Genomic DNA, 26,725 nt, shown 5'->3' with positions numbered 1-26,725 from the left:
CTGGGGATCTAATAAATTGCAGACTCTGATTCAGTGTGTCTGGAATGGGGCCTGAGAGGCAACATTTTAAAAATAATATTTTTTTACTTCCATTAATACTTCTATTACTGTTTTAATACCTATTATCCTTATTTTTAAATGGACAAAAATTTTATGTATTTATTGTGTACAATGTGATGTTTTGAAACATGTATACATTGTGAAATGGCTAAATAAAGATAAACATGCATAAAATTGACATAATGATCACATACTGATTTTACATTGAGAACACTTAAAGTCTTCCTTAGAAATTTCCAAGTATATAATGCATTGTTACTAACTATTGTTTTAGCCTGTTCTCATGCTGCTAAAAGGAAATACCCAAGACTGGGTAATTTATAAAGGAAAGAGGTTTAATTGACTCGCAGTTCAGCATGGCTGGGGAGACCTCAGGAAAACTTCCACCATGGTGGAAGCATGGCATATTCTTCACAAGGTGGCAGGAAGGAGAAATGCTGAGTGAAGTGGGGAAGAGTCCCTTATAAAACCATCACATCTCATGAGAACTCACTCACTATCACAAGAACAGCATGGGGGAAACCATCCCAATGATTCAATTACTCCTACCTGGTCTCTCCCTTGACATGTGGGGATTATGGGGATTAAAATTCGAGATTTCGGTGGGGACACAAAGCCTAACCATATCAACTATAGTCACTAGGTTGTGTAACAGATCTCTTGAATTTATTCCTTTTAACTGAAATTTTATATCCTGGACCAGTATCTCCCCAATCCTTCCCACCCATTAGCCCCAGTAACCACTATTTTACTCTTTGCTTTTATGAGTTTAAGTTTTTCAGATTCTACATAAAAGTAAGATCATGTGGTATTTGTCTTTCTGTGCCTGTCTTATTTCACCTAGCATAATGTCCTCCAGGTTCATCCACGTGTTGTAAATGACAGGACCTCTTTAATGCCAAATAGTATTCCATTGTGTATATAAACAAGCTGATTGTCCCTAATCTGAAGACTTAAAATCCAAAATGCTACAAAATTAGAAATTTTTGAGTGCCAGCATGATGCCACAACTGGAAAATTCCACACCTCATGTGATGGGTAGCAGTCAAAGTGCAGTCAAACCTTTGTTTCATATAGAAAAATATTTTAAATATTATATAAAATTATCTTCAGGCTATGTGTGTAAGATGTATAAAACTTTTATGTTTAGACTTGGGTCCCACCCCCCAAATATTCATTACACCAACAGTGTAAAAGTATTCCCATTTCTCCACAGCCTTGCCAGCATCTATTGTTTCCTGACTTTTTAATAATCGCCATTCTGACTGGCGTGAGTGTGGTTTTGATTTGCATTTCTCTGATGATCAGTGATATTTAGCTTTTTTTTTTATATGTTTGTTGGCCACGTAAATGTCTTCTTTTGAGAAGTGTCTGTTCGTATCCTTTGCCCACTTTTTGATGAAATTTTTTTTTCTTGTAAATATGTTTAAGTTCCTTGTAGATTCTGGATGTTAGACCTTTGTCAGATGGGTACATTGCAAAAATTTTCTCCCGTTCTGTAGGTTGCCTGTTCACTCTGATGATGGTTTATTTTGCTGTGCAGGAATTGTTTTCTTGATTTCTTTTTCAGATAGTTGTAAGTGTACAGAAATGCTACTGATTTTTGTGTATTGATTTTGTGTCCTGCAACTTAACTGAGTTTGTTTATTAGCTCTGACAATTCATTCATGGAGCCTTAGGGTTTCCTAAATAAAATAAGATCATGCCTACAAACAAAGGGAATTTAGCTTCCGTCTTTATGATTTGCAAGGCTTTTATTTCTTTCTCTTGCCTAATTGCTCTGGCTAGAACTTCCAGTACTATTTTAATGACAGTGGTGAGAATGGGTATTATTGTCTTCTTGAGGAACAAGACATTGTTTCTCAACTCATGAGAGTCATTTTAATAAGCACTCAAGTATTGTCATTCCTGTTTGACAGTAGGCCATATTTTGAGTAACAAGGGTCACAACATAACTTGCCTTTTGGTGAATCAGTTGGAACCAGTTTGCCAGTTAGTTAAAATAAACTTTTCTTTGCATTGGTATTACTAGAAGTAATTGTGCTTATTTATAATTAATAATAATTAAATATGCTTATTCTTAGTTACCTAAAAAATTATGATTTTAATGACCTCTTGGTTGATAATGGCTAAGCTGCCTCAGCTTCTCCAATTTAGCAACCCAAGTACATATCAGTTCAAAGTAACACAAATTGAAGCAATTATGTATGATCACATAGGAATGCTTCTGATTAACAAAATCCAGAGGACTGGTCTTTGCCTTGATAACCGGAACACACCGCATCCATGGTTTCACAGCTCTTGGCTATTATTGGACTTACTTATTATATTCTTTAATTCAAGAAAAATTGTAGTTTCATTTATTCTGTTCTTAATAATTTTAAATTCTCTTTAGCCTCCTGGGAATGGGAGGGGCTAGCTGGTATTGTCTCCTGTACCTCAGATTTCACTTACACATAAACATTAAAGGGGCGTAACTTAGGGAGCTCTTTGCCTCTGTGGACTGGTGGGGAAAATCCAGGTGTGTCTTAAATTCTAATAATCATGAAAATCAGAAATCATAATGTTTCAAATACAAATCTTCATACATGGAAAATACAATTGAATTAAACATTTTCTTCAGTGTAGGAGACATTTGTCAGATAACAGGGGATTCTCATTTGGCTAAGAGCTTACCTCTAAGATTCATTAAATGTATTTAGAGCATATTTTTTGTAGTTTGTAATTATTTTATTTTCTGAGTTATTATTTGGATTATTTTCTCTTTTATTTATGTATGCATGTGTCTCTGCTCCCCAGAGGCACCCTTTTGCTGTTGATCCTCATTTTGGCATTGAAGCTAAAAACCCATTCATTAAGGTTGGATGAAGTGGGCTTTGATATAGCTAGCATTTGGCAGGTAGAAAATAGACAATCGTGATTAAAAAAAGCTGTAAGCGGTTACTATAAACTATTTTTAAATTTCTAAGTATTTTAAATATTCAACAAATGTGTAGACATTTGATATGCATCTATACTGTGAATAAGAACTTAAACTTCTAATATTCACATTAACTTTCCTGATTTTATAAATTCTCGTTTATTTTTCATCTGAACATTGCAGAATGACATCTACATAAAGTAAGAGCAAATGTTAATTTGAACACATTCTACCCTAATAGTGCATGTTTTGAAATTGCTTTGGCAGGATCTACTAATGTATTGGCACATTCTCTTCATGGAGTTCCTCATGTGATAACTGCAACATTGCACATTATAATGGGTAAGAATTCTTCCAAAGCAGTTCATATTTTCTAAGGAAATTTTGATTTATATAAGGAAGGCCATCTTATTTCCATCAGACTTTAAGAAAAGGCAGGTTCTTTGTCTCTCAAAATAGAGAAATGTTTGACTAAAAAACCAAAAAGCAATGCTTTACTATGTGGATTGCCTGTCTTTTCAAAATACTTGCTTTGTAAAGAGCAGTAAATGAAGTTTTATTGTAATCTCTATAGAAAAAAATATTGTAGTGTGCTCAAAATAATAATTTTATAACCAGATGAAGAACATTAATGAATACTCTTTAAGTATATCCAACACTGATGTAGGAGTGTACCAAGACTCTAGGACTAGGATTATGTTATTAATGAAAAAACATACCAGAAAAAAATTTCAGCCAGTATACGTCTATAGATATTTTATTATCCCAATTGGTAAAAAGCATATAAGCTCAGGTATATGTAACACCAAACTACTGTTAAATCTAAGTTTACCTTGCCTATCTACTTTAACTTCGTTTCTTTGACCATGTTTTATAGGAAATAGCAATAAGCTGAAAAATTTAGTACTCTGGGTTTCTTCACTAGTAACCTGAACAAGTTAAAAATGGTAATTGTTGTAGTTACAGGTAAAGGGAACTGAAGAGAAAGTGAGGGATGTTCATGGTCTACAGTACCTTGAGATATTCTCCTATAAGCCAATAAATATGCTCTCTTATGTTTGCTGTTTTGATACAAGTCCTACTGTACTCACTGACTAATATTTAACGTAATATTCAAGGGCATGTACAGTTGGTCGACGTCTGCACCTTCAGCACCGCTGGCAAGCTTCTTCGCTTTGGGTTCTCAGCCATGTTTGGCTTTGGTGGAAGAACTTTGGCTCTGGCAGAAAAATATCGATGGATGTCCCCTAACCAACGGAGAGATTTTGCTGTTGTTAAGGCACTGGCAAAACTTAAGTAAGTCCTTTTCTTAAACCAAAAATTTTGTATCCCAGGTTCAATGACTGTTAATAACAAATTTCATTACATTTTAGGGCAGAAGACTGTGAAATATCATTTTTACCATTTAACAGCTCTGATGATGTGCAAGAAAGGTAGGTAAAAACTCAATGTAATACAGATAACCTATATCTTTCTTTAAAGCATAAAACATTCTGACAAACAATTGATCAGACTTAGGATCTTTGGTTATTTTTCTAACATAGTAGTAAAGAATATAGAATCACAGACTCTTACAGGTCCTAGTAAGCAAACAACTACTCAGTCAGCCTTTTTCTCTTTTTCCTTCCTTCTTTCCTCCCTTCCTTCCCCCTCTGTCTCTCCCTCCCTCCTTCCATTCTCTTTTTCCCTTCCCTTCCCCTTTCTTTCCTTTCCTTTATTTTTTTCCCTTTCTTTCCTCTTCCCTTTCCCTTTTCTTTTGAGTGCCTACTATATGCCAGGCACTTTGAATACAACAATGCACCAAAAAATGAACACAACACACAGTTTTGTCCCTCATGATAATTTTGGTCTAGTGTGTAATACAAATATTAAAGCCATATTAAAGAAGGGTTATAGTCTTTGAAGAAATAGTACATTATTATTCCTTATAATACTAGTTTACCTTTAAATGAATCAACACATTATGTTGGCAGCAACAAAATTGTACACGTTTTTACTTACTATCTAATTGAAGAAAGTATTTAACATATGTAATGATGAGTTCTCTAATTTTCTCGTATTTATTAGATTTGTGTGTGTGTGTGCGTGCGTTACCTGTTTTATGTCTTTGTTTTGTTTTCTTTCTTTTAGGAGGGCACAGGGATCTCCCAAATCTGGTGAGTCGAAAAGTATCTCCTTGAGAACTCTGCCAGGTTCTGTTGACATTTTGCTCTGATGAGGGAAAATAACTAATCACTTTCATTACCTTTAGACTGTAATGATCAATGGCAAATGATCCAGGGTCAGTTCTTGAATGTCAGCATTATGGCAATTCCTTGCCTGTGTTCAGTGGCACCTAGAGGCTTGGCACCTAATACCAGGTTAGTAAGCATTTTTATTGAATTGTTGATACATTTCTTATAGACCATTTTTTTTTCCAGGATATCCAATTAACTGTTGGTTAGCTAGAAACTTAACAGGTAGTTTATCTTTGTATATTAGAGATTCTAAGGGATTTGTCGTCACAGTAGGTTGAGAACAACTGTTGAACTGGAATAATTATCAGATAATCATTGACTAATGTCACTGAGGCTAAAATAATATTTCCTAAGTTTTATTGATAGAATTTTATGCCTACTTTGCTTGATTTATTCATTTAGTTGTGGAGAACATTATATTAAATACTGACATTTCTTGTGAATGTCTTTGCTGTCCAACTTTAATGCAAACGTAAATATCCTCAGCATGAAAATCACACATATGTATATTTGACACTGTATTAGTCTGTTTTCATGCTGCTGATAAAGACATACCTGAGACTGGGTAATTTACAAAAGAAAGAGGTTTAATGAACTTACAGTTCCACGTTGCTTGGGGAGGCTCCACAATCATGGTGGAAGATGAAAGTCACATCTCACATGGCAGCAGACAAGAGAGCTTGTGCAGGGAAACTCCTATTTTTAAAACCATCAGATCTCATGAGACTTATTCATTACCATGAGAGCAGCACAGGAAAGACCCAACCCCATGATTCAGTTATCTCCCACCAGGTCTCTCCCACAACACATGGGAATTATGAGAGCTACAAGATGAGATTTGGGTGGGAACACAAAGCCAAACCATATCAGATACCTTTAGTCAAAAGAAACATTTCAGTTCTATTTAATGTGAATAGTAGTGCATATCAATCTCCTGCCCACATATTCAATTGAATAAAATATGAGACATCTTATATATATCTTTTTATCCATAGGATATAGACATTCCTTCTCTTGCACATTCTTCTTAAGCAGCTGTCCATTATGGGGCTGAAAATATTTCTTTCCTGAATCCAATCCTGTAGAGTGTAGGAGAAAGGATCGTGAGTGTTGTGAAATATAGCCAATAAACAGGGAAATATTCAAAGTTAGAGAAGAAAAAAGAGAAACTGCAAACTTCGATATTGAAAACCCAGATGGCAAGGTCCTCATTAATTACATCTAGTGCTAAAACTTGAGTATTTTGAACCTTGTGTGATTTAGAAATTGAGCCTGATAGTTTTCCCCCACACCCTCAGAAATCCTAGATAGCTGTGTGCTTTCGTAATGTAGTTTCCCTGACTAAACTTGAAGATGCGGCTAGCTGACCAAGGAGCTATGTTCTGCAGGACTTGAGACAATGTTTATCTAACCCTGTTTGTTTAAGGACCTTCTTGGGAGGGTAGACCTGCTCTTCTGGGAACAATCGATTCATAGCTCTGTCAAAGCCACTCCGTAAATGTTCAGCTTGACTAGAATTCCACTGTTGCCTCTGCAGGCTTAATCAGTATTGATGAATTTTTCAGAGAAGGATGACTAATTAGAGATTTCTTATGTGGTTTATAATCACAACATGCCATCTTTGCAAAGACCTTTTGATCAAGACTCATTTGACCAGAGATTTTTCAGAGATGTAGCTTCTGATGATTCAGGAAGATTGAACAGGAGATTTCACTTTCTTCTTTTTCCCTACCATGATAAATAATAATTTATGTTAAAATATTTCAGTGCAAATTGCCAATAGGAACTAATATTCTTATATTCTAAGTATTCTAAGATTAAATGTGTTCATATATGTGAGACATTTAAAGCAGTGCCAGCTATGTAAGTTGTGTTTCTATTTCAAGTAAATATTGCAAAGCAGGCATAGGATAATGCTTTTAATGTTTACAAAATTATGCAATTAAAAAAAAAGATGCACAGTAACACTACCATGAATGTTTTGGTGCTGTTTATTTTTAATTGGGAAGAAGAAGCATGATGGAAAGCATACTGAGCACCTGGAGTATTGGTGCTGATGACCATTTTTTCTCTGTGTGCCTTTGAACAAATCACTTAAACTCAGAGTTGTCTTTTCCTTCTACGTGAAATGAGCGAATGATGAGATAATCTCTAAGGTCCCTTACAGCTCTGACCTGAGCTTCCATAAGATACTAAGAGCTCTTTTTTTTATTTTGTTGTTATTCTTAGATTAACTTCATGTTTGCACTGAAATCAAGCTAGAAGTCATTTGTATGTATTTCTGCAAACCGCATTCTATAGCTTGATGCATTTGTGAGTGGCTGTTTTGGCACTAAATCACACCTCTGAATTTTCAGTCTCTTATATTGGATGGAACAGTTATGCAAGATTAAAATGTTCAGTCATTTAACTGAACATGTGTGGCAGCATTTGTTCACTCCATTTCATCCATCCAAAGGCCACTTTGATTTATTTCATTTCCTATGTCACTTAGACCTTCTGTCTATAAATAAATATTTAAATCACACTTTAGATTTCAGAAAATGTTGAGCTATTTGTTACACTACTTGTGCATATTAACTCTTCTATAATACATCTTTTAACAACATAGTTTCACATTTAGAATTTCTAATTACATTGTATTTTAAATTATGTCTTGATATGTGAGTAGGATGCTTGATGGTTTGTTTTGTAAAATGCTCTAATGTAAGAGCTTATTGAGAAGGAAGCCAAAGATTTAATAAAACTCATTTGAAAGCCTGCATCATTTAAAAAATAGCAAGATATGGTTTATGAATTTTAGGTAAATGTAACATGGTGATTTATCTATCTTGTCCAATACTTTCAGTAAACAGTATACTTGTTATAAGGAACAGTATGTCATAATTTTTGGTATAATCTCTTAGTAAACTTCTTAATGTCTAATAGAAATATTTAATTTCAGATTGAATAATGGAAGTATGGCTCTTATAATTGCCCGAAACACTTCTCGACCAGAATTTATAAAACACCTGAAAAGATATGCCAGTGTAAAAAATCAGGTATAGTAAATTCTTTTTGTTACTTATTTGCAAAGCTATTAATCATGTAGAAAAAGTTGCCACAAGCATTGACATCGAATCCTGCCTCATAAGAAGGTTTCATTTTCTTCTGAATATATTAATCTTTTTTTTCCCAATCTGTTTCATCCAAATTTTGAAAAGCACCCACCAGGATTAATATAGATTGGCCTTTTTTGAATGATGAATTAGTGGTTATGTATATGTAACCACAAAGATAAAATAGGAAATGTAGTGTTATATTGCAATGTGAAATAAATTAAGGATAAAATTACATACTCAGGCTGTTCTTCAGAATGAAAAGAAGTGAAATTTGAGAGTTTAGCCTTCTTGATATTATGGCAGCAGACTTTCTAAAGTTATGATCTTTAGATCTTCCTGACATTTGTTTGCATATCTGCCTATGCTCATTGCAATAGATCTGTAGATATGTATTTAAAAATATGACACTTTTATACAAATATTCATTCAAAATGAGAATATGTGAAGATATATATTTCCACTTAAGTGATTTGCTTTAAAGAGAAACAGTAACTATTACAAGCCATATTATTTTGGCAGCTATTTTGACCTGATTATTAGGAAAATTATCCTTGAAATATTTGAATTTCTGAAATTGTGAGTCTTTGAAGTACATAGGTATGGTTGTAAAACCCTATAGTTTCACACTTTTTTTTTTTTTTTTTTGAGATAGAGCCTCGCTGTGTCACCCAGGCTGGAGTGCAGTGGCGTGATCTCTGCTCACTGCAACCTCCGCCTCCCACGTTCAAGCGATTCTCCTGCCTCAGCCTCCCAAGTAGGTGGGATTACAGGCTCACACCACCACGCCCAGCTAATTTTTATATTTGTGGTAGAGACGGGGTTTCACCATGTTGGTCACGCTGGTCTCAAAACTCCTGACCTCGTGATGTGTCCACCTCGGCCTCCCAAAGTGCTGGGATTACAGGCGTGAGCCACCACGTCCGGCCCACACATTCTTAAAGGTATAAAATGGTGCTTGGATATAGTTGGGAGAGAACAGACAGGAGGAAGACGAGACTAAACCCAGCCAATGACTGGCAGCTGAACCTTGCTTATGTACCTTAGCCATAGCAAGTCTCTCCATTTTTGCCTCATTATATTTTCAAACTTTCTTAGGCCATCTTCATGAAGTTTGATCTTCTATCTATAACATTATTTGATCCTCATGTATTGAACAACTAACTGGGCTGCTTAGGAACTTAAATCATAAAAAATTAGTTACAGTTCCACTTTCTTTATATGTCAAAGTAGATCAGCAAGTATAATGTAGGTTGTGAGCCTACATAACACCTTTATGTATGTGTTTGGGTGGAATATGGAGATTTATTGATTTTCAAAGGAATATATGCCTTTTCACATTTTAATAAATTTTTAAACATTAAAATCAATTTTTAAAAAACCCAAAGCACTATATATTCATTGCTGTTTTTAATTCAGAAAATAGAAACAAGAAAATGACTTAAAGCACTCAAAATTCCATGTTCCTCAAGATTAGTATCATTACCTTGGTAGAATTTTTTCCAAATCCTTTTTTATTAAATAAATGAGAAGTTAAGTAAGTATTAACCTCATTCATATGCCTCTATTTGAGAACTTAAATAGTATTAACCTATTAATCTACCCCTGAGAAGTTCTGTATTTATTTTGGGGAGGTGTATGTTATACAAATTGTTTATGGAAGATCTCTTTTGAAATTGCCTATGGGGCAAGTCTCTCAGGCAATTTTTATAAATATTCTTTTTTTTTAATCAATATACCTTTCTTCTGATTTTAAAAGCAATGGTTACCTTACACATAAAGACAGACATACAGAAAATAATAAAAATCTGTATCGATAGGAAGATGTTTTCTAAAAGAGATAATATTATGCAGGATTTATCATATTTTCTCATGTACTCTACGAGGCATATCTTGCTTTTGACACAAGAAACAGTTGCCTGTGTGTGATTCACTGGCCTTAACTCTGTTTTATTTATCAACTTTCAAAAATTAAAATCCATGCTATTTTTTTTTTTGCAAAGAATTCTAAAATATTTTGCATAGTGTATATAGTAAGAATAATTAGATTGATTCCCAGGGTGACTGCTTTCAAGCAGTGTTAATTTGATTTGTTAATTATCCATACAGGTGTGTTTATTTAGGCTCTTTCCTTCATGGTGACATTAAAAATGTGAATTTATATAAATTTTGTAAGATCATGAAAATCAGATCTATGTAAAAATCATGTCTACTGCAAATTCGTAGCAGTGCTGGTATTCAGGAAGGAAAATGTGGCAATTCAGTCTAAGGAGAGTAACATCTGCTTCTCTGAACCATGTTTACCAGGTTGAATAAGCGAATGTTACTGTATAACACCGTAAAATAGATTGAAACCACCATGTGTGGAGTGGCTCCTGTTCCTTCCCCATCTCTGTGTAAAATTAGATAGAGGCTGAACACTACCCTTCAAAGTCCTTGCAGCTCCATCCTATTGCTTTGCCCCCCTTCTCACTGTCCACACTTTTCTCTTTCATTGTGACCATTTTTGGTAGGGAGTTTAAAACCTTAAATGTGAGTGCTTCCCCCCGGGATTTCTTTGCAGCCCTCTCATCTTCTCAGGATGTCGTCTCCTGGATGGCCTTATTGCCCCTCACTTTTGAACTATCTGAACATCATGCACTCCGAAGGGTTCTGTCATCTTGTCTTATCTGCAGGACCTCTGTGTTCTTGTATGCTGAGGAGGTTCTGAAACTCACCGGCATCTGGAGGCCAACATGTCTACAGCTGAGCTTATCTTTTCCCCTAAAGTTGTTCCTTCTGCATTGCTCTGTGCAGGTCAATGGCACCAATTTCTATCCATCCAGGTTACCCTGAACTGTTCCTTCTTCCTCATTCGTCACTACCAGTCCCCTAACTTGTTCTGTCGGTCTCTTAATGTTTCTAAAATTTCTCCCTCACCTTAATTCAAACTTTAATCCTTTCTTGCTTACAGTAGCCTCCTTTTGGCCTTCAGGTTCTCTGGTCTTGTCTTCCATACCTCTTTTTAGAGAAACTTTTTTCTAAGACACACATTGGATTTCTCTCCTGCTTGTTCAGTGCCTTTCTCTTGTTGTCAGAAAAATATGGAATTTCCTCAGTCTGGAACATGTGGCCTTGGTATCCAGGTCCCTGCCTGTGTTGCAACCCCACCTCTTATTACCACCCTCCACCACATTCCCAGTGTCTTGGCATTTTATTCATTGGCTAAGGTTGCCATAACAAATACCATGGAAAAGATGGCTTAAACAAACAAATGTATTTCTTTCATGGTTCTGGAGGCTAGAGCTGCAAGACGATGTCAGCAGTTTTGGTTTGTCCTGAGTCTTCTCTCTCTGGCTGGCACATGGCACCTTTCTCACAGCACCCACAAGTGAGTGGTCTTTCCTCTGTTCATCCCCGATGTCTTTTCCTATGTCCAAATATCCTCTTCTTAGAAGGACACCAGTCGTATTGGATGAGGGCCTAAAGACATCATTTTAGCTTAATCATCTCTATAAAGATCTTATCTCCAAATATAGTTATGTTCTGAGGTATACAGGGCGAGGATTTCAATACAAGAATTTCAGGGCCAAGGGGCATGATTGAGCACCTAGGAGTCACACTGAATTCTGTGTAGTTGCTTGACCATGGTTTGCCTCTAGTTTTTTAAATGCTTCCTCTCTCCAGACTTTCTTCTCCAGGCTAAGTCTTATATGTTCTTTAAGGCTCAATTGAAATGGGAAGCTTTCCCAACATCTGTAGCCTGTTTGCCTCCTCTTGTTTCCTCCGTTGAACTCCACGCTTGCGCCATCATGGCACTTCTCTGTATCACAATTATAACTGTTTACTTCTCCTCCCCATGCCCCAAACATACCCTCACACAGGATACTAAGCTCTTGGCTCCCTAAAGTCCCACTTAACAGTGTCTGTGGCTTCACAGTTAAAGCATTTGAAGGATGGCTAGATCTTCATTTTGTGAGGTGTGCACATGACAACTGCTGATTTAAGATAATAGACTTACTGGTGGTGGCTGTCAATTCTTGGCATTCCTTGGCTTACAGCTGCATCACTCCAGTCTCTGACTCTGCCATCCTTGGCATTCTTCTCTCATAAGGACATCAGTCATATTGGACTGGGGCCCACCCTAATGACTTCATCTTAAGTTGATTCTACCTGCAAAGCCCCTACTTCTAAACAGGGGACATTCACAGGTACCAGGGGTTAGGACTTGAACATAGTTGGGGTGGGGGAGGGAAATATAATTTAGCCCATAACAGGCAGTTGTGTGTTTTAAATGAATTATCAACTAACATGAATGATTATGTAGATAATTCTACAAGGATGAGGCATGTAGCCAAGGCTTTATACCTGAGGTAGGAGGTCTAATGCAGTTACTGTCAAACAGTTTTACTTGGGGCCCTCTAATTCTGTACCTCAGTCACAACAGCTGATGCCATCATATCATCTACTGTTTAACTGTGTTTACAGTATAAACTGGAAAGTCGGCTGGACCTTGGTATCTACATATGTAAAATATGGGTGTTGAGGAAAATATTAGTTTTCTGTCAACTTTTAAAACTATGTTTCATTGAGGTTTACATGTGTAAAAGGGGAAAAACTATGTAGATGATGTTTAATTAGGAATGTATCTCATGTCATTTTTCTGAAAACTGAAATGAGTAGTTATACATTTCTGCTCAAGTTATCTGGCTATATTTTCTTAATTATTTCAGAAAATACATAGTGCTTTTTCAGTGTAGTTTACTTAGGCAAACAAGAAAAAACACAAGTTGAAGTTTACCTTGCACCATTCTATAGTGGTAAGTAAACAGTGATCTTGCAGCTTGTGTCCATTGTTAAAGTGGGAATGGGGCAGGCAAACACCTTTTAAAATCCATATTTGATTGGCTTTCTCTTTTAAAAGATGACATACATCCCATTTTATCTTCAGAAGTTTAGACTTGCGTTCTTCCAAATTAAATTCCAAGTGTGAAACTTGTACTAGTTTGCTTTATGTCAGCTAAACTAATTGACAAGTTGATAAACTCAATGGATTATATGTCTTCTGTATCTCCAGGCCAGTATTAAAGATTATCTTTAATTGAAAAATCTACAGTATCACTATTATATGCAACTTCTCACAGATATGTTACTATTTGTCATAAAACAAGATTTCTAGGTGCTAGATCTAAACCCAAAATGCTTCGGATAAGAGATTCCTTCTTCCAAAAAAGATTTCTAGGTGCTAGATCTAAAAGAACCCAAAAGGCTTTGGATAAGAGATTCCTTCCAAAAAAAGCTGGAGATCCCTGTTCATAGTCTCAAAGCTATGAAAATGTCAGCATACATGTTGATATTTACTTGTGAGAGAGGGCACAGTGAACTTTGATTTGCGTTAGTAGCTAGAGATAAACCAAGTATAATGATTATTTGTATTTTAGTTCAATTTTCCATTTGTTGAGACTTACACTGTTGAGGAAGTAAAAGTTCATCCAAGGAATAATACTGGTGGATATAATCCAGAGGAGGAGGAGGAAGAAACTGCTTCAGAAAATTGTTTCCCTTGGAATGTAGATGGTGATTTAATGGAAGTTGCATCAGAGGTCCATATTAGGTAAGTCTATTTCACTGCTTATATGTCAACCAGTAAACATAAATCTAATGGTACAATGAAAGCTCTCCTCTGAACTATCAAAGCAGGCAGTTGGTTAGTTTTTAAAAAATCAGTAAATCAGGGAAGCATAAAGAGACATGCACAAATTTCAATAAATAAAAAGTAACTTTACATTTATTCAACTGTTATGTAGAGCCAAGGCATTTTCTTTGGTTATGCATGTCTACATTGGCTTTCTAATTTATTGTTGTGCATAAACTACAGATAATGTCTACAACTTCCATTTTGGATTTTTAAAAATGGATCAAGATCTTAAACCTTTTAGTGGAGCCATCTGAGTAGTAAAGTGTTAGATTTTTATCCTTCCATCTTAGTTTCCTCTCACTCATAATTACTGTAACACGTTTTGTTCAGCAATTTGCTTTTATTAGGCCTTTACAAAGCATTCAACTTCCCTTGGGAACAATTTTACATAGCAACTGGTATAAACAGGTTTAGGAACCTGCAAACGCATCCTTGGTAGGCGTTGTGACACTCAGTGGTTAGAAGAAGCATGCAGGGGTGCCCACTAGACGTGGGTGTTCTAGAGGCATGACTGACTGTTTTACAGAGGTAATAGAGAGCATTGGAAAATCAAGGAAGTCAGTTTAAGGAGGCTTTAGAGCAATTACTGTTGTTGATGATTTATCAGACCTTCTCAGTTTTCTAGATTACAGCTCTGTTGTGAATGCTGTGTTTGTTATCAATTTGTATTTGGCATTGTGTACCATACTTATTAGGTGTATGTGTGAAAAATAACAAAATAAGTTGATGAAATAATGTATTTTCTTTACAGATTGCATCCAAGACTTATCAGTCTTTATGGAGGAAGCATGGAAGAAATAAATGATTCCAAAGTAACATGTAATTGTTTCTAAAAGAAATGTACAAACTAGAATTTTAATATAAAGAAATATGGCCATGCTTTAAACCTGTGGTCCCCATCCTTTTTGGGACCAGTTTCATGGAAGACAGTTTTTCCCTGGATGGGGGAATGGTTTCAGTATGAACTGTTCCACCTCAGATCATCAGGCATTAGATTCTCTTAAGGAACATGGCACTCTAGATCCCTCACATACCAGTTCATGATACAGTTTGCACTTCTATGAGAATCTAATGCTGCTGCTGATCTGACAGGGGGAGGAACTCAGTAATGCTCCATTGCTCTAACCTCCCACTGTGTGGCCAAACAGATATCCTAATAGAAATTGCTATTTTTGATGTTACTAACAATTTAGCCTCTAGGGCTTTAAAAGTCAAGATGAAATATCAATTCAAATTCTGGTTTTTTACAATGTGTTTATTGGACACACAAAAAACTTTGCAACCATCATAATACATCAATATTTAACCTAGATAATTCTGAAATAATACAGATTTCATAAGTCTGCCTTGATTTACTGCTCCCTAATCCAGAGCAGTTAAATTTCAAAATCACAGTTAGTTATATAGTCTACCTGCCCAAAAAGAATAACCCATCTTAAAGTGGTAGGGTTTTAAAATTCATCATACGTAACAAAGTTGATAACAAATACTATTTTGAACTGGGCAAAATCTAGCCCAATATGTAATTGTGTTCCCCTTGTATCTGAGAGGCCTGTGTTGGACAATCATAGGTACTCTGCTTTCACTGTACTCAAATAACCTGAAATATATAGTTGTTTCTGAGTAGGAAAGAACCAAATTTAAATTTCTTTAGAGACCATCCTGGAGAAGACAGTTCTGAATCGGGGCTTGATTTTTCATCTATGATCCTAGATGTTCTCCTGAAAGAAGGACTAGCCTTTTTATAATGATATAAAGTTTATTCCTGTGTATACACACTCTGGATTCAGGAGGTTTTGTGCTTGTGTTTCACTACTCAAATGCCTTCACAAATCTCAGAACATTCCTCACCATCACTGCAGGCCTGTGAACAGAACTTTCATCAATTAGGATGACTGGCTAGTGGCAGGGACTTCATATAAAGAAATCTTTTCCAGAATTGTTTTTCCAAATTGCCTTCTAATTTGATCACTTCCTATAACAGATGTTCAAAATTCGGCTACAGCTCTCTTGTGAAGACAGAGTCAGATAAAATTATATTCTGCAATTATCTAGATCATAAGCATAAAATAAATATTACAAACATGATTGTATTTAAAGAAATTATTTAAAATCCAGAAAGTCATTTAAAATAGAACCTCATATAGTATGAACAAACTATAAAAATATTTTACCTGTCACTTAACATTTCATGAAAATTTTGATGTCTCATTTATATTCACTGTATACAAATTGAATCAGTATCTTTCAGCTAAATTTATGAATTTTGTTTCTTCATTTCCATGATTTGTAAAGAGTAACAAAGAATTACATCCAAGCAAATATTTGTGTGACAGTCAATATTTTACATAGTACATAATATGTACATAATATGTATGAAGTATAGGCCCCCTAGTCTTTGCACAGCTTTGATTTTAAAGTTATTAGTGAGGTATGGTTTCTGTATTTTTAAAATCAGTGTATATCAGGTAAAGTGCAACACTCACAATCTTTTGTTTCAGAATATAAATTCAAATATTTTATAACAAAAGATTTGAAGATGGTTCTTAACTATTTACTCCTGGGTATGCTTGATAAAGGTGTGTTATAGGAAGAATGGTAAATATATACCTACATAAAAACACATGTGTATATATACAGAAAGATGGGGAAATCCATAGCTGTATAAAAAAATAATTATCCAGAAGTCATTTCACTAAGCTCAAACCAGTGTGCATGTTCAGTCTGAAGTTTGCCAATTAGGCCTATAATATTCATAGTCTGCTGAAAAAAATGGTTGTTGGAACAAAGCCCATAGGAAATGTATTATAAATAAAGGGCTTTAAAGTGATAATGGTCCACTTCTACTCATTAGAAAATTTGGGAACAGCTCTCTAAAAAATTATATTTTTAAAGAACAAGTATCAAAGATGTATTTGAAATGAACCTCTGCCCACCCAGTGGGGTTCATTTTACCGAGGCAAGCACATATGGTAAGTAGTATTTCAAGTCTAAGACTTCTCCAGTATAATTTAACTCAGTTATACTTTCATTTCAAGATATCTTCAAGGGTTTACTTTTCTTGAATAAATTGAATGCTTTAGTGTTTCTCTACCCATTTAAAAGCTGAGAGATTATCTTTGGCTGTATTATTACCTTTGCAGTTCTTCTATCTCAAAGAGTAATCATTGCTGAGATTTTCCCCTTGCATGAAGACATAATATGTCACAAGATCATGAGTAAAAGAAGTCCGAACAAAATTCATTTTTTCTTGTAAACAGTGTCTCTTAAATTTCTTTACTACAACCTGAGTCTGTTTTCCATTCTCTCAATTTGAAAGAAGTCCTTAATCATCATTGCTTTTACTGTTGATATAACTCCAACTGTCTCTTCTGTTTTCTTCTTGTAGGATAGATTTGTATTGTCTTTTAAAGAAGCCGGCCTGAAAATAGCATTACATAATCACTAGTGTATAGTTATGTACACTCTCTTATCTACTATACTCATTTCTAATATCTAAGCAGTTAACACCAATATTTCTTAAACTGCATCCCTTGTAACATCAATCATAAAGGTTTAACAGAGGTAATCAGTAAAAATTAGTGGGGACATACTGGGTTAAAGAAACATTTTTGTTTTTAATGCAGAAATTCTCAGTGATACACACCACATTCTCTCCAAAATTGACATTCAGTGTAATTTGCAATCTTTTCCAAATGGTTTTTTAAAAGGAACGTCTTTCAAAACAAATTAAGAAGGCATATTTTTCTAGAAAGACTTGGGTGTTGAAGAGAAATGTGAGATCAGTACTGAGCAACATAAAAAGTTAACATTAAAATAGTGAAATATTTAAATCTAATAACTTGGAAGTCAAATTGGCTTTGAGAAAATGTCATTTTTAGTAGTTTAATGTTGGTAATTGTTAAATGCTTACCTTCCACATGACATATGAGATCAACAGAAGTACAATAAGTCCAAGTAGCAAGCTACTTGAAATAATCACTATGGTGAAATAACGTTTAGGTCTTTGATGATGTAGTCCTTCCAGTAGAACCTATGTGAATTAAGAAAAATAAAACTCAAAAACCAAAAAAAAAAAAAATCAGTTTAAAAAGTTGCTTATATTTCCTTTAAAGCCCTGCCATAAGCCCCAGTAGTATTTAGAACTACCCACCCCATTTTTTTGCTGGTTCTAATATAATTGCAGGAAACACTGGTAACTAGCAGAAACAGTGAGTGTAATGGGCTGTATCCATGACTTTTCCTTCAATCTATTCAATTCTCACTGCTGCCCAATTCACCTCTCTAAAAGAACTGCTGTATTGTTCCCTCCTGCCAGTTGTGGAAAATGCCAACTCTCAACCAAGTATTGGGGGCCCTCCATGACCAACTCTCAACCAAGTATTGGGGGCCCTCCATGAGCTGGTCACACTCTACTTTCCCAACTCAGTTACTCAAAAGGAAGTAATTAGAGACACCCTTGAAATGTGTTTTCGTATAATTTTAATGTAGCAGTTAAGAGGGTAATCTTACATGCACAACATTCTCATCCTTGTTTAGTTCAATAACTCTTGGATTTGGCTCTGGAAAACCTGTTGCTCTTATTTCAAACTTGAGTGCTGAAGTCTCATCCTGTTTAATAAAAGAAAAATCACCATAGCCTGGTTTATTTCATAAAGACATAATTTATCAGGATCTTTACCTTCTAGCTAGAGGTGTTCACAATTTACCTTCCCCAATTTATTTCACCACTTAAAATTAACTGCAGTGCTTCCTTTAGGTTCCCAAAGTGTGGTCTTGGTATTAATTTATATAGTATCATTTTATTGAAATCCTTTGATTAAACAGCTACCTTGCAAATAACTTGATTTAAATATTAGACTACAGAAAGAGGTAAGTTACCATTTACCAGTGTTCTCCACCCCACCACCGCATATTGAATCTATCTTATTTGGGCTTTTTATTTCTTTCTAAATTAAATACATTATAGAATTCAAATATAAAATCAGTGGATGAACTCAGAACTTTACTATCTAAAGCAGGGATTTTATAATGCAGAATCCATGAAGCTTGGGGACCTGTAGATGGGCTTTATAAATTCTAAGAATCTTTAGGAGATGTTTTCATGTGTGCATTTGCTGAGGGAGATAAGAATATATTTAGTCAGATTCTTAAAGAGGGATATGACCTTTAAAACTACTGTGTAAGTGTTGTTATTTAACATTTTAGAGCTGAAAATGACAAGCTTCATATAGATCTAGAGCAGTGGTTCTCAGCAGGGAGGGTTTTATCACCTAAGGGACAGTCAGAAATGTCTAAAGAAACTGTCAAGTGTCAGAATGTGGGAGGTGGTACTACCAGCAGTGAGCGTATAGAGGCTGAGGATGATACTAAATATCCTACAGTGCACAGAACAACCCCCCAAAACAAAATTATCTGGTTCAAAATGCCAATTATGGCCACTGATGAGAAACCTAGACCTAGAGAAAAAGAGAAGGCAAACTGCAAAAGGTTAAATGACTTGCTGATGGTTCAATGACTTTGCTTTTAGCACAGTTGAAACTAAAATGGATATTTCTTCTTTGCCTGTATAGTGTATCTTCCTCTTAAGCACTGTTTGGCAATTTCAAAAATTCCACTTGAACATAACGGCTGCCATTTCCTTTGGCTTCCTATGTTCCATGAACTAAGTGCTTATAAAAATCATCTCATTTATCCATATTGAACAGATGAGAAAGCTGAAAAACAGAACTCCACATAAAACTAGTTTCATCTCAAACGACTCCTCATAAATATACATGCTCCTTTGTAGGAAGAAGTCCAAGATACTTAAATTTTTTAAATAATTAAATATATGTTTTTGTTGTTGAATTTTGATGTTTTTATTTGATTTTATGAAAGCCTTAGTTTTTCTTCTTAGCTATACTTTTAAAGTAAAAGGGCTTCAATAAAATTCATCATCCCTTCATGCTAGAAACGCTCAATAAACTAGGTGTTGATGGAACATATCTCAATAAGAGCTATTTATGACAAACCCATAGCCAATATCATACTGAATGGGCAAAAACTGGAAGCATTCCCTTTGAAAACCGGCACAAGACAAGGATGCCCTCTCTCACCACTCCTATTCAACATAGTATTGGAAGTTCTGGCCAGGGCAGTCAGGCAAGAGAAAGCAACAAAGGGTATTCAAATAGGAAGAGAGGAAGTCAAATTGTTTGCAGGTGACATGATTGTATATTTAGAAAACTCCATGGTCTCAGCCCCAAAACTCCTTAAGCTTATAAGCAACTTCAGCAAAGTCTCAGGATACAAAAATCAATGTGCAAAAATCACAAGCATTCCTATACAATAACAATAGACAAGCAGAGAGCCAAATCATGAGTGAATTCCCATTCGCTACAAAGAGAATAAAATACCTAGGAATTCAACTTACAAGGGATGTGAAGGACCTCTTCAGGGAGCACTACAAACCACTGCTCAAGGAAATAAGAGGACACAAACAAATGGAAAAAAATATTCTATGCTCATGGATAGGAAGAATCAATATCGTGAAAATGGCCATACTGCCCAAAGTAATTTAAAGATTCAAGGCTACTCCCATCAAGCTACCATTGACTTTCTTCACAGAATTAGAAAAAACTACTTTAAATTTCATATGGAACCATAAAAAAGCCCATATAGTCAAGACAATCCTAAGCAAAAAGAAAGCTGTAGGCATCAGGCTACCCGACTTCAAACTATACTACAAGGCTAACCAAAACAGATACAGAGGCCAATGGAACAGAACAGAGACCTCAGAAATAACACCAGACATCTACCTAGGAATACAACTGGTCTCAAACTCCTGGCCTCAAGTGATCCTCCTGCCTTGGCCTCCCAAAGTGCTGGGATTACAGGCATGACCCCTTGTGCCTGGCCTATTTTAGCCTTTATTACCTGTTAATTTCTAAAGCCATTTCACTTAGTCAATGTAGATAGTTGAAGTGATAGAAATACAGTTTTAGAGTTTTACTCCAAAATTTTATTTAAACCTTAATTTGTTGAATGCCTTCATACTATCCTGCCTATATGACTGAATTTATAGATTTTATGTAAACTTAGCCACCAAGTTGTCAATGTTTTAGACTTACCATTTCTAAAATGGTTGGCCGGCCTTCCAATTGGATATGAACACTGGCTTCTTTTCCACTTTCCATTTTCCCAAAATTACACAGGAAATTTAAACAATGTGGATCAGCTTTTATGCAGTACTTGAAGGGAATATAAAAGTGCTACATTAAAATTTTCAACATTGGAAAATATTTTTAAAATATAGAATTTAATATATACTCTAATGGCATTTTGAAAATCATCTTTCTATAAATATGAAATTAAACATCTGCTTTCCTTAGTGGCATTTAAATTACCTTTAAACAAGACATGAATGTTTATTTTCTAAATTATAATAAAGTATTTAAACTGGAGCATATGTTCTTATTATTTGTATTAACATAATCTTCTGGGACAGAATTTTTTAAAAAATGTTCCTAATCAGAGTCTTGCTAAGTTACATATTCTTTGTTTGTTGTAAAACGTGGATCATTTCAAGGTGATGACTGCTTCTCCAGTTTTTTTCATACATTCACTAAGCTGAAAAGAATGAAAATTAACCCATGCCACAAAGGCTGCCCAGGTGAAGACAACCTCTTGGTGTCCTGAAGGGTCTGGAACAATGTCTTGTTGGCAAATAGTGGGCATTTGTTAGATAAAAAACTGAAACTGTATAACATTTTTTTTTCTTTTTGAGGTGGAGTCTTGCTCTGTCACCCAGGCTGGAGTGCAGTGGCGTGATCTCGGCTCACTGCAACCTCCACCTCCCAGATTCAAGCAATTCTTCTGCCTCAGCCTCCTGAGTAGCTGGGATTACAGGCACCTGCCACCACACCTGGCTAATTTTTGTACTTTTAGTAGAGACGGGGTTTCACTCTGTTGGCCAGCCTGGTCTTGAACTCCTGACCTTGTGATCTGCCCACCTCAGCCTCCCAAAGTGCTGAGATTACAGGCATGAGCCACCACACCCGGCCAACATGTTTATATATGGGATAGACCCTGGGTCTATCCCAACTCTCCAACCATGCTTGTTCTTCCATGCAAGAATACTACCTAAACTTGTCTTATCTCTTATCATTGAAGTGACAGCTCAAACCCATTGACTTGATTTTAAGTGTCTCACTTCTCTGTTGGAAAGCAGGAACTACAACCTGAAAAATTGAAACTTACCAATAGCCTCTTATCAGTCTTGGACAAGAACTGGACTATGCCTTTCAAGGTCTGCATTGCACTCTTTTGCTGCTCTAATGCACACACTCTTTGATAATTTTCAAAGTGGCATTCTCCAGTAGTAGTCTATGAAGACAGAAAGCAAGAGAAATCTTATCTTTCAACATTGGAAAAAACAGCAAAAAGCAACATGGTTTTAAAAGTTCCAGTAGCTTATCTTTACTAAAATATATCAAGTACCTCTGAAATTGTAGAAATTTTTTTGACAGATTTGGGAGTGATTAAATGTCTGTGGCAGAAACACAAAAACCCAGCCAAATTACAGAAGGTTGGATATAGGTTCTAAGCTGATAAAAGGGCCTTAACCTTGCAGAAATGTGAAAAATGATATTGGAACATTAGCATGATATTAAATATTTATTTCCCTTTATAGGCAAAACAATATAACACTGTATTCTTCTCTCTAAATCTGGAATTTAAGTAGAATTTTTAAAAATCAGACCTCAAACCTATTTAGTAGATTTGTTGACTTCTGTCTTCAACCTGTTAAGCTCAAAACAATTCTGATGGAACCATCAATGCAAGAATATCGGTCCTTAAGAAGTGGTTTGAATAGTGCTTCCTTAAAAAAAGGCTATAATCCTCATATTTGCACAGTAGTTTCAAGTTTTATGAAGAATTCTACTAATCAAATTACCTCTGTAGGTCCGTATCACACAGAAATGTAACAAAATAATTATTCAATGGAGATGGTAGAATATAGTTCTGTTATTTAAATCAAATGTAAAAGTTGCACTGTAACTCTGTAGTTCTAAAGAAATGTATAATATTCAAAGCATAACTCAATAAATGCATGGTGAATTCATAGCTTAGAGTGTGACTGAAGTAAGATAACAATTATCCATTTTCGCATCATAACTTGAATAAAGGATTGGTTTGCATTTATTTTAGTATTTAAGACACACAATAAAGGTTAGGTGGAAGAAATACATTTTTACCTGGACATCCAAAATGTTGAACAGCTTATCAGTTTGGGGGCTAAAAGAATTTGGTACCATTATTTCCACACTAACATTGGGAGCCATGCTATTGCCAGTGTTGATAACCTGATAAGAAGGAAAAATTTTTTAATAAATTAAATGTTTTCTATAAATGTAAGTACAGATATCAGTGAGCTTTTAGGTGATCCCATATATTCCATGCAACATTTATAGTGGTGGAGGTTTACAGTTGGCAGCTGCATAACAAAGGGAGACAGGATATCCATAGTCAGAATTTTTAAAGTTTGCTAATAATTTCAAATGAGTCATTATTTCTAAACTTCTAGTTTTGGTATTGTTGAAAACAAAAAGTACAGGCTGATGGTTTATTGGAGAAACAGTCTTAGGAGACATAAACAATATATATTTGTATGTTACATTACATATTTTAAAAATATCATTTGGTTCTCATGAGGTAGGCCAACATTTTGGTATTCACCAGCTAAGGGAAATGCTAACAGGTGTTCTTAGTGTTCCCAAGACAAAAGTTAAAAAATGACAAGAGTTATGACCAAAACTCAGGTATTGTAATTCTAAATCCTATGATGTTATTGCAAAAGCACTCTGTGCTAAGAGGATAATCAGCAGGAGAAAGTGAATAAAAATGTATTTTTATTCAGGATCTATATGCTGATGCATTCAGAAGAAAAGTATGTTGTTGGGTTTTGAGAAAGCACAAAAGGTTTTTAACAATACTTGTCAAAAAATGCTTAAGAGGATGATAAATTTGGGGATGGAAGATTCCTGAAAAGGGAAATGGGGCCAAAATATAGTCTACTGAACTGGCAGCTTAACTATAAAACCAATACAGTAAGTCAGAAAGAGATGCATCCCAATACCTCGATTAAAAAAGCTGACTTGCAGACCTGCACTCATTTTATGAATGCATGTGACATAGATGAAGAAAGTGTCTCCAAATTGGGAACAGGTGGTAATTGCTAATCCATAAAAGCACAGGGCAGTTGCAAAAGGAAATGTCAGCAACAGATACCTAGCAGTGCCCAACACTACAGACAAGGTCTTCTCGATGCCATTAAATATCAATCTAAATCACAAACATCTCTGTTTGCCTAACAACAATTAAACCTCTAAGAATATCTACATAGTTGGCTAGACACAGAAATCCTATATACCGCAAGTTTCTCCAGTCCCAGTCACCACATTATAAATTTAGTATAAAATACTTTGTAACTATTAATTGTAAATTAATAAATAAACATTCTAGAGTTCAGTTTGGTTTCTGTTTTAGTTTATCAAAGCACAAACTCCCATTGGGTTTTAAAGAGCATTTCTTGGGACTTCAAAGTGGAGAACTAAAATTTTTCAACATTAGTATAAACTAGTGTAACAAAAATTGGAGTATACATAGAATCAACAGGATTTCAAGGTTATTCTTTTTCCACAGATCTAGGGCAAAGCCAAGGAATTTGCATTTTGGATAGGTACCCCAAGTGATTCTAATGCACATTTTGAAAAGCATTGTCTTACAAAATATTATACCTAATCCAAGATTTACTCACATATATAGATTATTCTATAAGAATGCTTGGACAGTGCTTTTGGTTCAAAGAATTTTTTTTTTTTTGGAAATTTACTAATCACCAACATCTTTGATACAATAAAAATATCAGTTTGACAGCAAAAAATGTTTTTAAAAACTTAGGTTTACATCAGTCTCCTAATACTTCTGAATTATGATAGTACTCTTTACTTTAAAAGGTTATTTAATAATTGATAAAGCACTTGTCACAGGTCATAAACTTATGGCTTGAAAGGCTGACCAATGTGATCTTAAATGGAGATGGGAGGTAAGAGCCGCCTTTACTTTGTAGTGCTGAGGTTTTTATAAGCTTGAACCGAGAAGAAATTTCACTGATTTGCACCCAAAGATGCCTTCCCTTAGCCTGTCCTGTTTTCTGTATGTGTCTCTAGCAAATTCAGCTCATCCCATAACTTTGCCTGTTTCAGGCATTATCTCTGTTCCTGCATGCTCTCTCTCACCTGTCCTGTAAGGAGATATGGGCTTCAATACCAGGGACAAGACAAGTGGAAGGAAAGCAGCAGGGGTCTGAGAGGCAGGAGTACCACTGCTGCTGCCCCATTCCAGCCAGCCGTGGTCTGCAGAGGCTGAGGGACGTCATAGGTGTACAATGTCCCTTGGAGCAATGCATCAGTGGCATCCTTTTAGGTTGTTACAAATATCAACACAATTAACTTTTCTTACATGGAAAGTTAAGTTCATTTTCTCCACCATGCACGTTTCAGGCTCATTTTCATCATTTGATCCATACACAAATGAAGTTGGGTTTACAAACCTGGTAGAAACAAATTCAAATTTAATTAACTGTCTTATTCGATGATGTATTATAAAGCGTCTTTTTCTATAGTCTGGAATATAGCATATTTACAAGTCACCATGGAATACTTTTGGTTTTGTGGTCAGATATACATTTTATTTAAAAAAAAATTAAATTAGGGCCGGCAGCGGTGACTCATGCCTGTAATCCCAGCAATTTGGGAGGCCGAGGAGGGCACATCACCTGAGGTCAGGAGTTTGAGGGCAGCCTGGCCAACGTGGTGAAACCCAATCTCTACTAAAAATACAAAAAAAAAAAATTAGCTGGGCGTGGTGGCGCCTCCCTGTAGTACCAGCTACTCAGGAGGCTGAGGCAGGAGAATCGCTTGAACCCGAGAAGCTGAGGTTGCAGTGAGCTGAGGTCACACCACTGCCCTCCAGCATGGGCAACAGAGCGAGACTCCGTCTAAAAAAAAAAAAAAAAAAAGGCCATGTGCTCTGACCTAGGTAACAATATCTGTCCCTCACCGATATTCTTTTCTCGCTTTCCACAACACTACACCTTTTTCATTCTACTGACCATTCCTTCTCTTTCAGCCCTTAAGTGATTCATGTAAATTTGGCAAATGTAATGTGGGATAACTTCTTAGTTTTTTCCTAAGGTTCTCATACCTCAAATTATGTTACCCATTTTTGAATTATTTCTTCCCATCTCATGATCCCTGCTGGCTACTTATAATGAACCCCAAATCTGGGGAACGAGTCTAACATTATTAAGTATGATAATTTTTTTATTACAATACAAGGCTGTCACTCTCTCTTAAAGGCCTGTGATTTGACATTTTTATCTGCAATAAACTTTAAGAAATATGTTTCTAGGGAGACCTCTACTCCATAAGGTGCTCACATTTGGCAGCTAATATTAGGTAATACCAAATTAGAAACTCATGAAACAGGAAAGTAACTGGCATAGATTTAGGCAGTTTAACAGGTGAACATTCCTTGTTCAAAATGATGAGATGTGAATAACAGAAAAATAGGAAGACACTCATCATAAGCCAGGAGGAGTGGCAAGATAAACACTGAAAACCAGGAAACATGCAATGAACTTTTTATTTGCTTACTCGTGATTCTCTAGGTCTTACTCTCCTGTGAA

General features: G+C 35.5%; 2 protein-coding genes across 3 annotated transcripts in view; one reads left to right on the top strand and one right to left on the bottom strand.

Moving 5' to 3' along the window:
- Window positions 1–16,750, top strand: part of CERKL (ceramide kinase like) — a 121,324-nt gene extending 104,574 nt beyond the window's left edge. For both annotated transcript variants that reach the window (XM_024243605.3, XM_024243604.3), the window contains 8 exons: window positions 3,248–3,322; window positions 4,099–4,276; window positions 4,354–4,413; window positions 5,111–5,136; window positions 5,232–5,340; window positions 8,162–8,258; window positions 13,736–13,908; window positions 14,744–16,750. In XM_024243605.3, the coding sequence (XP_024099373.1) occupies window positions 3,248–3,322; window positions 4,099–4,276; window positions 4,354–4,413; window positions 5,111–5,136; window positions 5,232–5,340; window positions 8,162–8,258; window positions 13,736–13,908; window positions 14,744–14,825 (800 nt within the window). In that variant the 3' untranslated portion in view covers window positions 14,826–16,750. The remainder of the gene's footprint in view (window positions 1–3,247; window positions 3,323–4,098; window positions 4,277–4,353; window positions 4,414–5,110; window positions 5,137–5,231; window positions 5,341–8,161; window positions 8,259–13,735; window positions 13,909–14,743) is intronic.
- ITGA4 (integrin subunit alpha 4) overlaps window positions 15,227–26,725 on the bottom strand; it is an 80,144-nt gene continuing 68,645 nt past the window's right edge. The window contains exons 22-28 of the mRNA XM_002812646.6: window positions 25,498–25,588; window positions 23,232–23,339; window positions 22,234–22,359; window positions 21,105–21,224; window positions 18,505–18,603; window positions 17,906–18,025; window positions 15,227–17,413 (exon numbers count right to left, since the gene is read on the bottom strand). Coding sequence (XP_002812692.1) covers window positions 17,318–17,413; window positions 17,906–18,025; window positions 18,505–18,603; window positions 21,105–21,224; window positions 22,234–22,359; window positions 23,232–23,339; window positions 25,498–25,588 — 760 coding nt within the window. The 3' untranslated portion in view covers window positions 15,227–17,317. The remainder of the gene's footprint in view (window positions 17,414–17,905; window positions 18,026–18,504; window positions 18,604–21,104; window positions 21,225–22,233; window positions 22,360–23,231; window positions 23,340–25,497; window positions 25,589–26,725) is intronic.

This window comes from Pongo abelii, chromosome 11 (genome assembly GCF_028885655.2).
Source record: "Pongo abelii isolate AG06213 chromosome 11, NHGRI_mPonAbe1-v2.0_pri, whole genome shotgun sequence".
Classification (NCBI taxonomy): domain Eukaryota; kingdom Metazoa; phylum Chordata; class Mammalia; order Primates; family Hominidae; genus Pongo; species Pongo abelii.
This window is presented reverse-complemented; position numbering and strand designations above follow the sequence as displayed.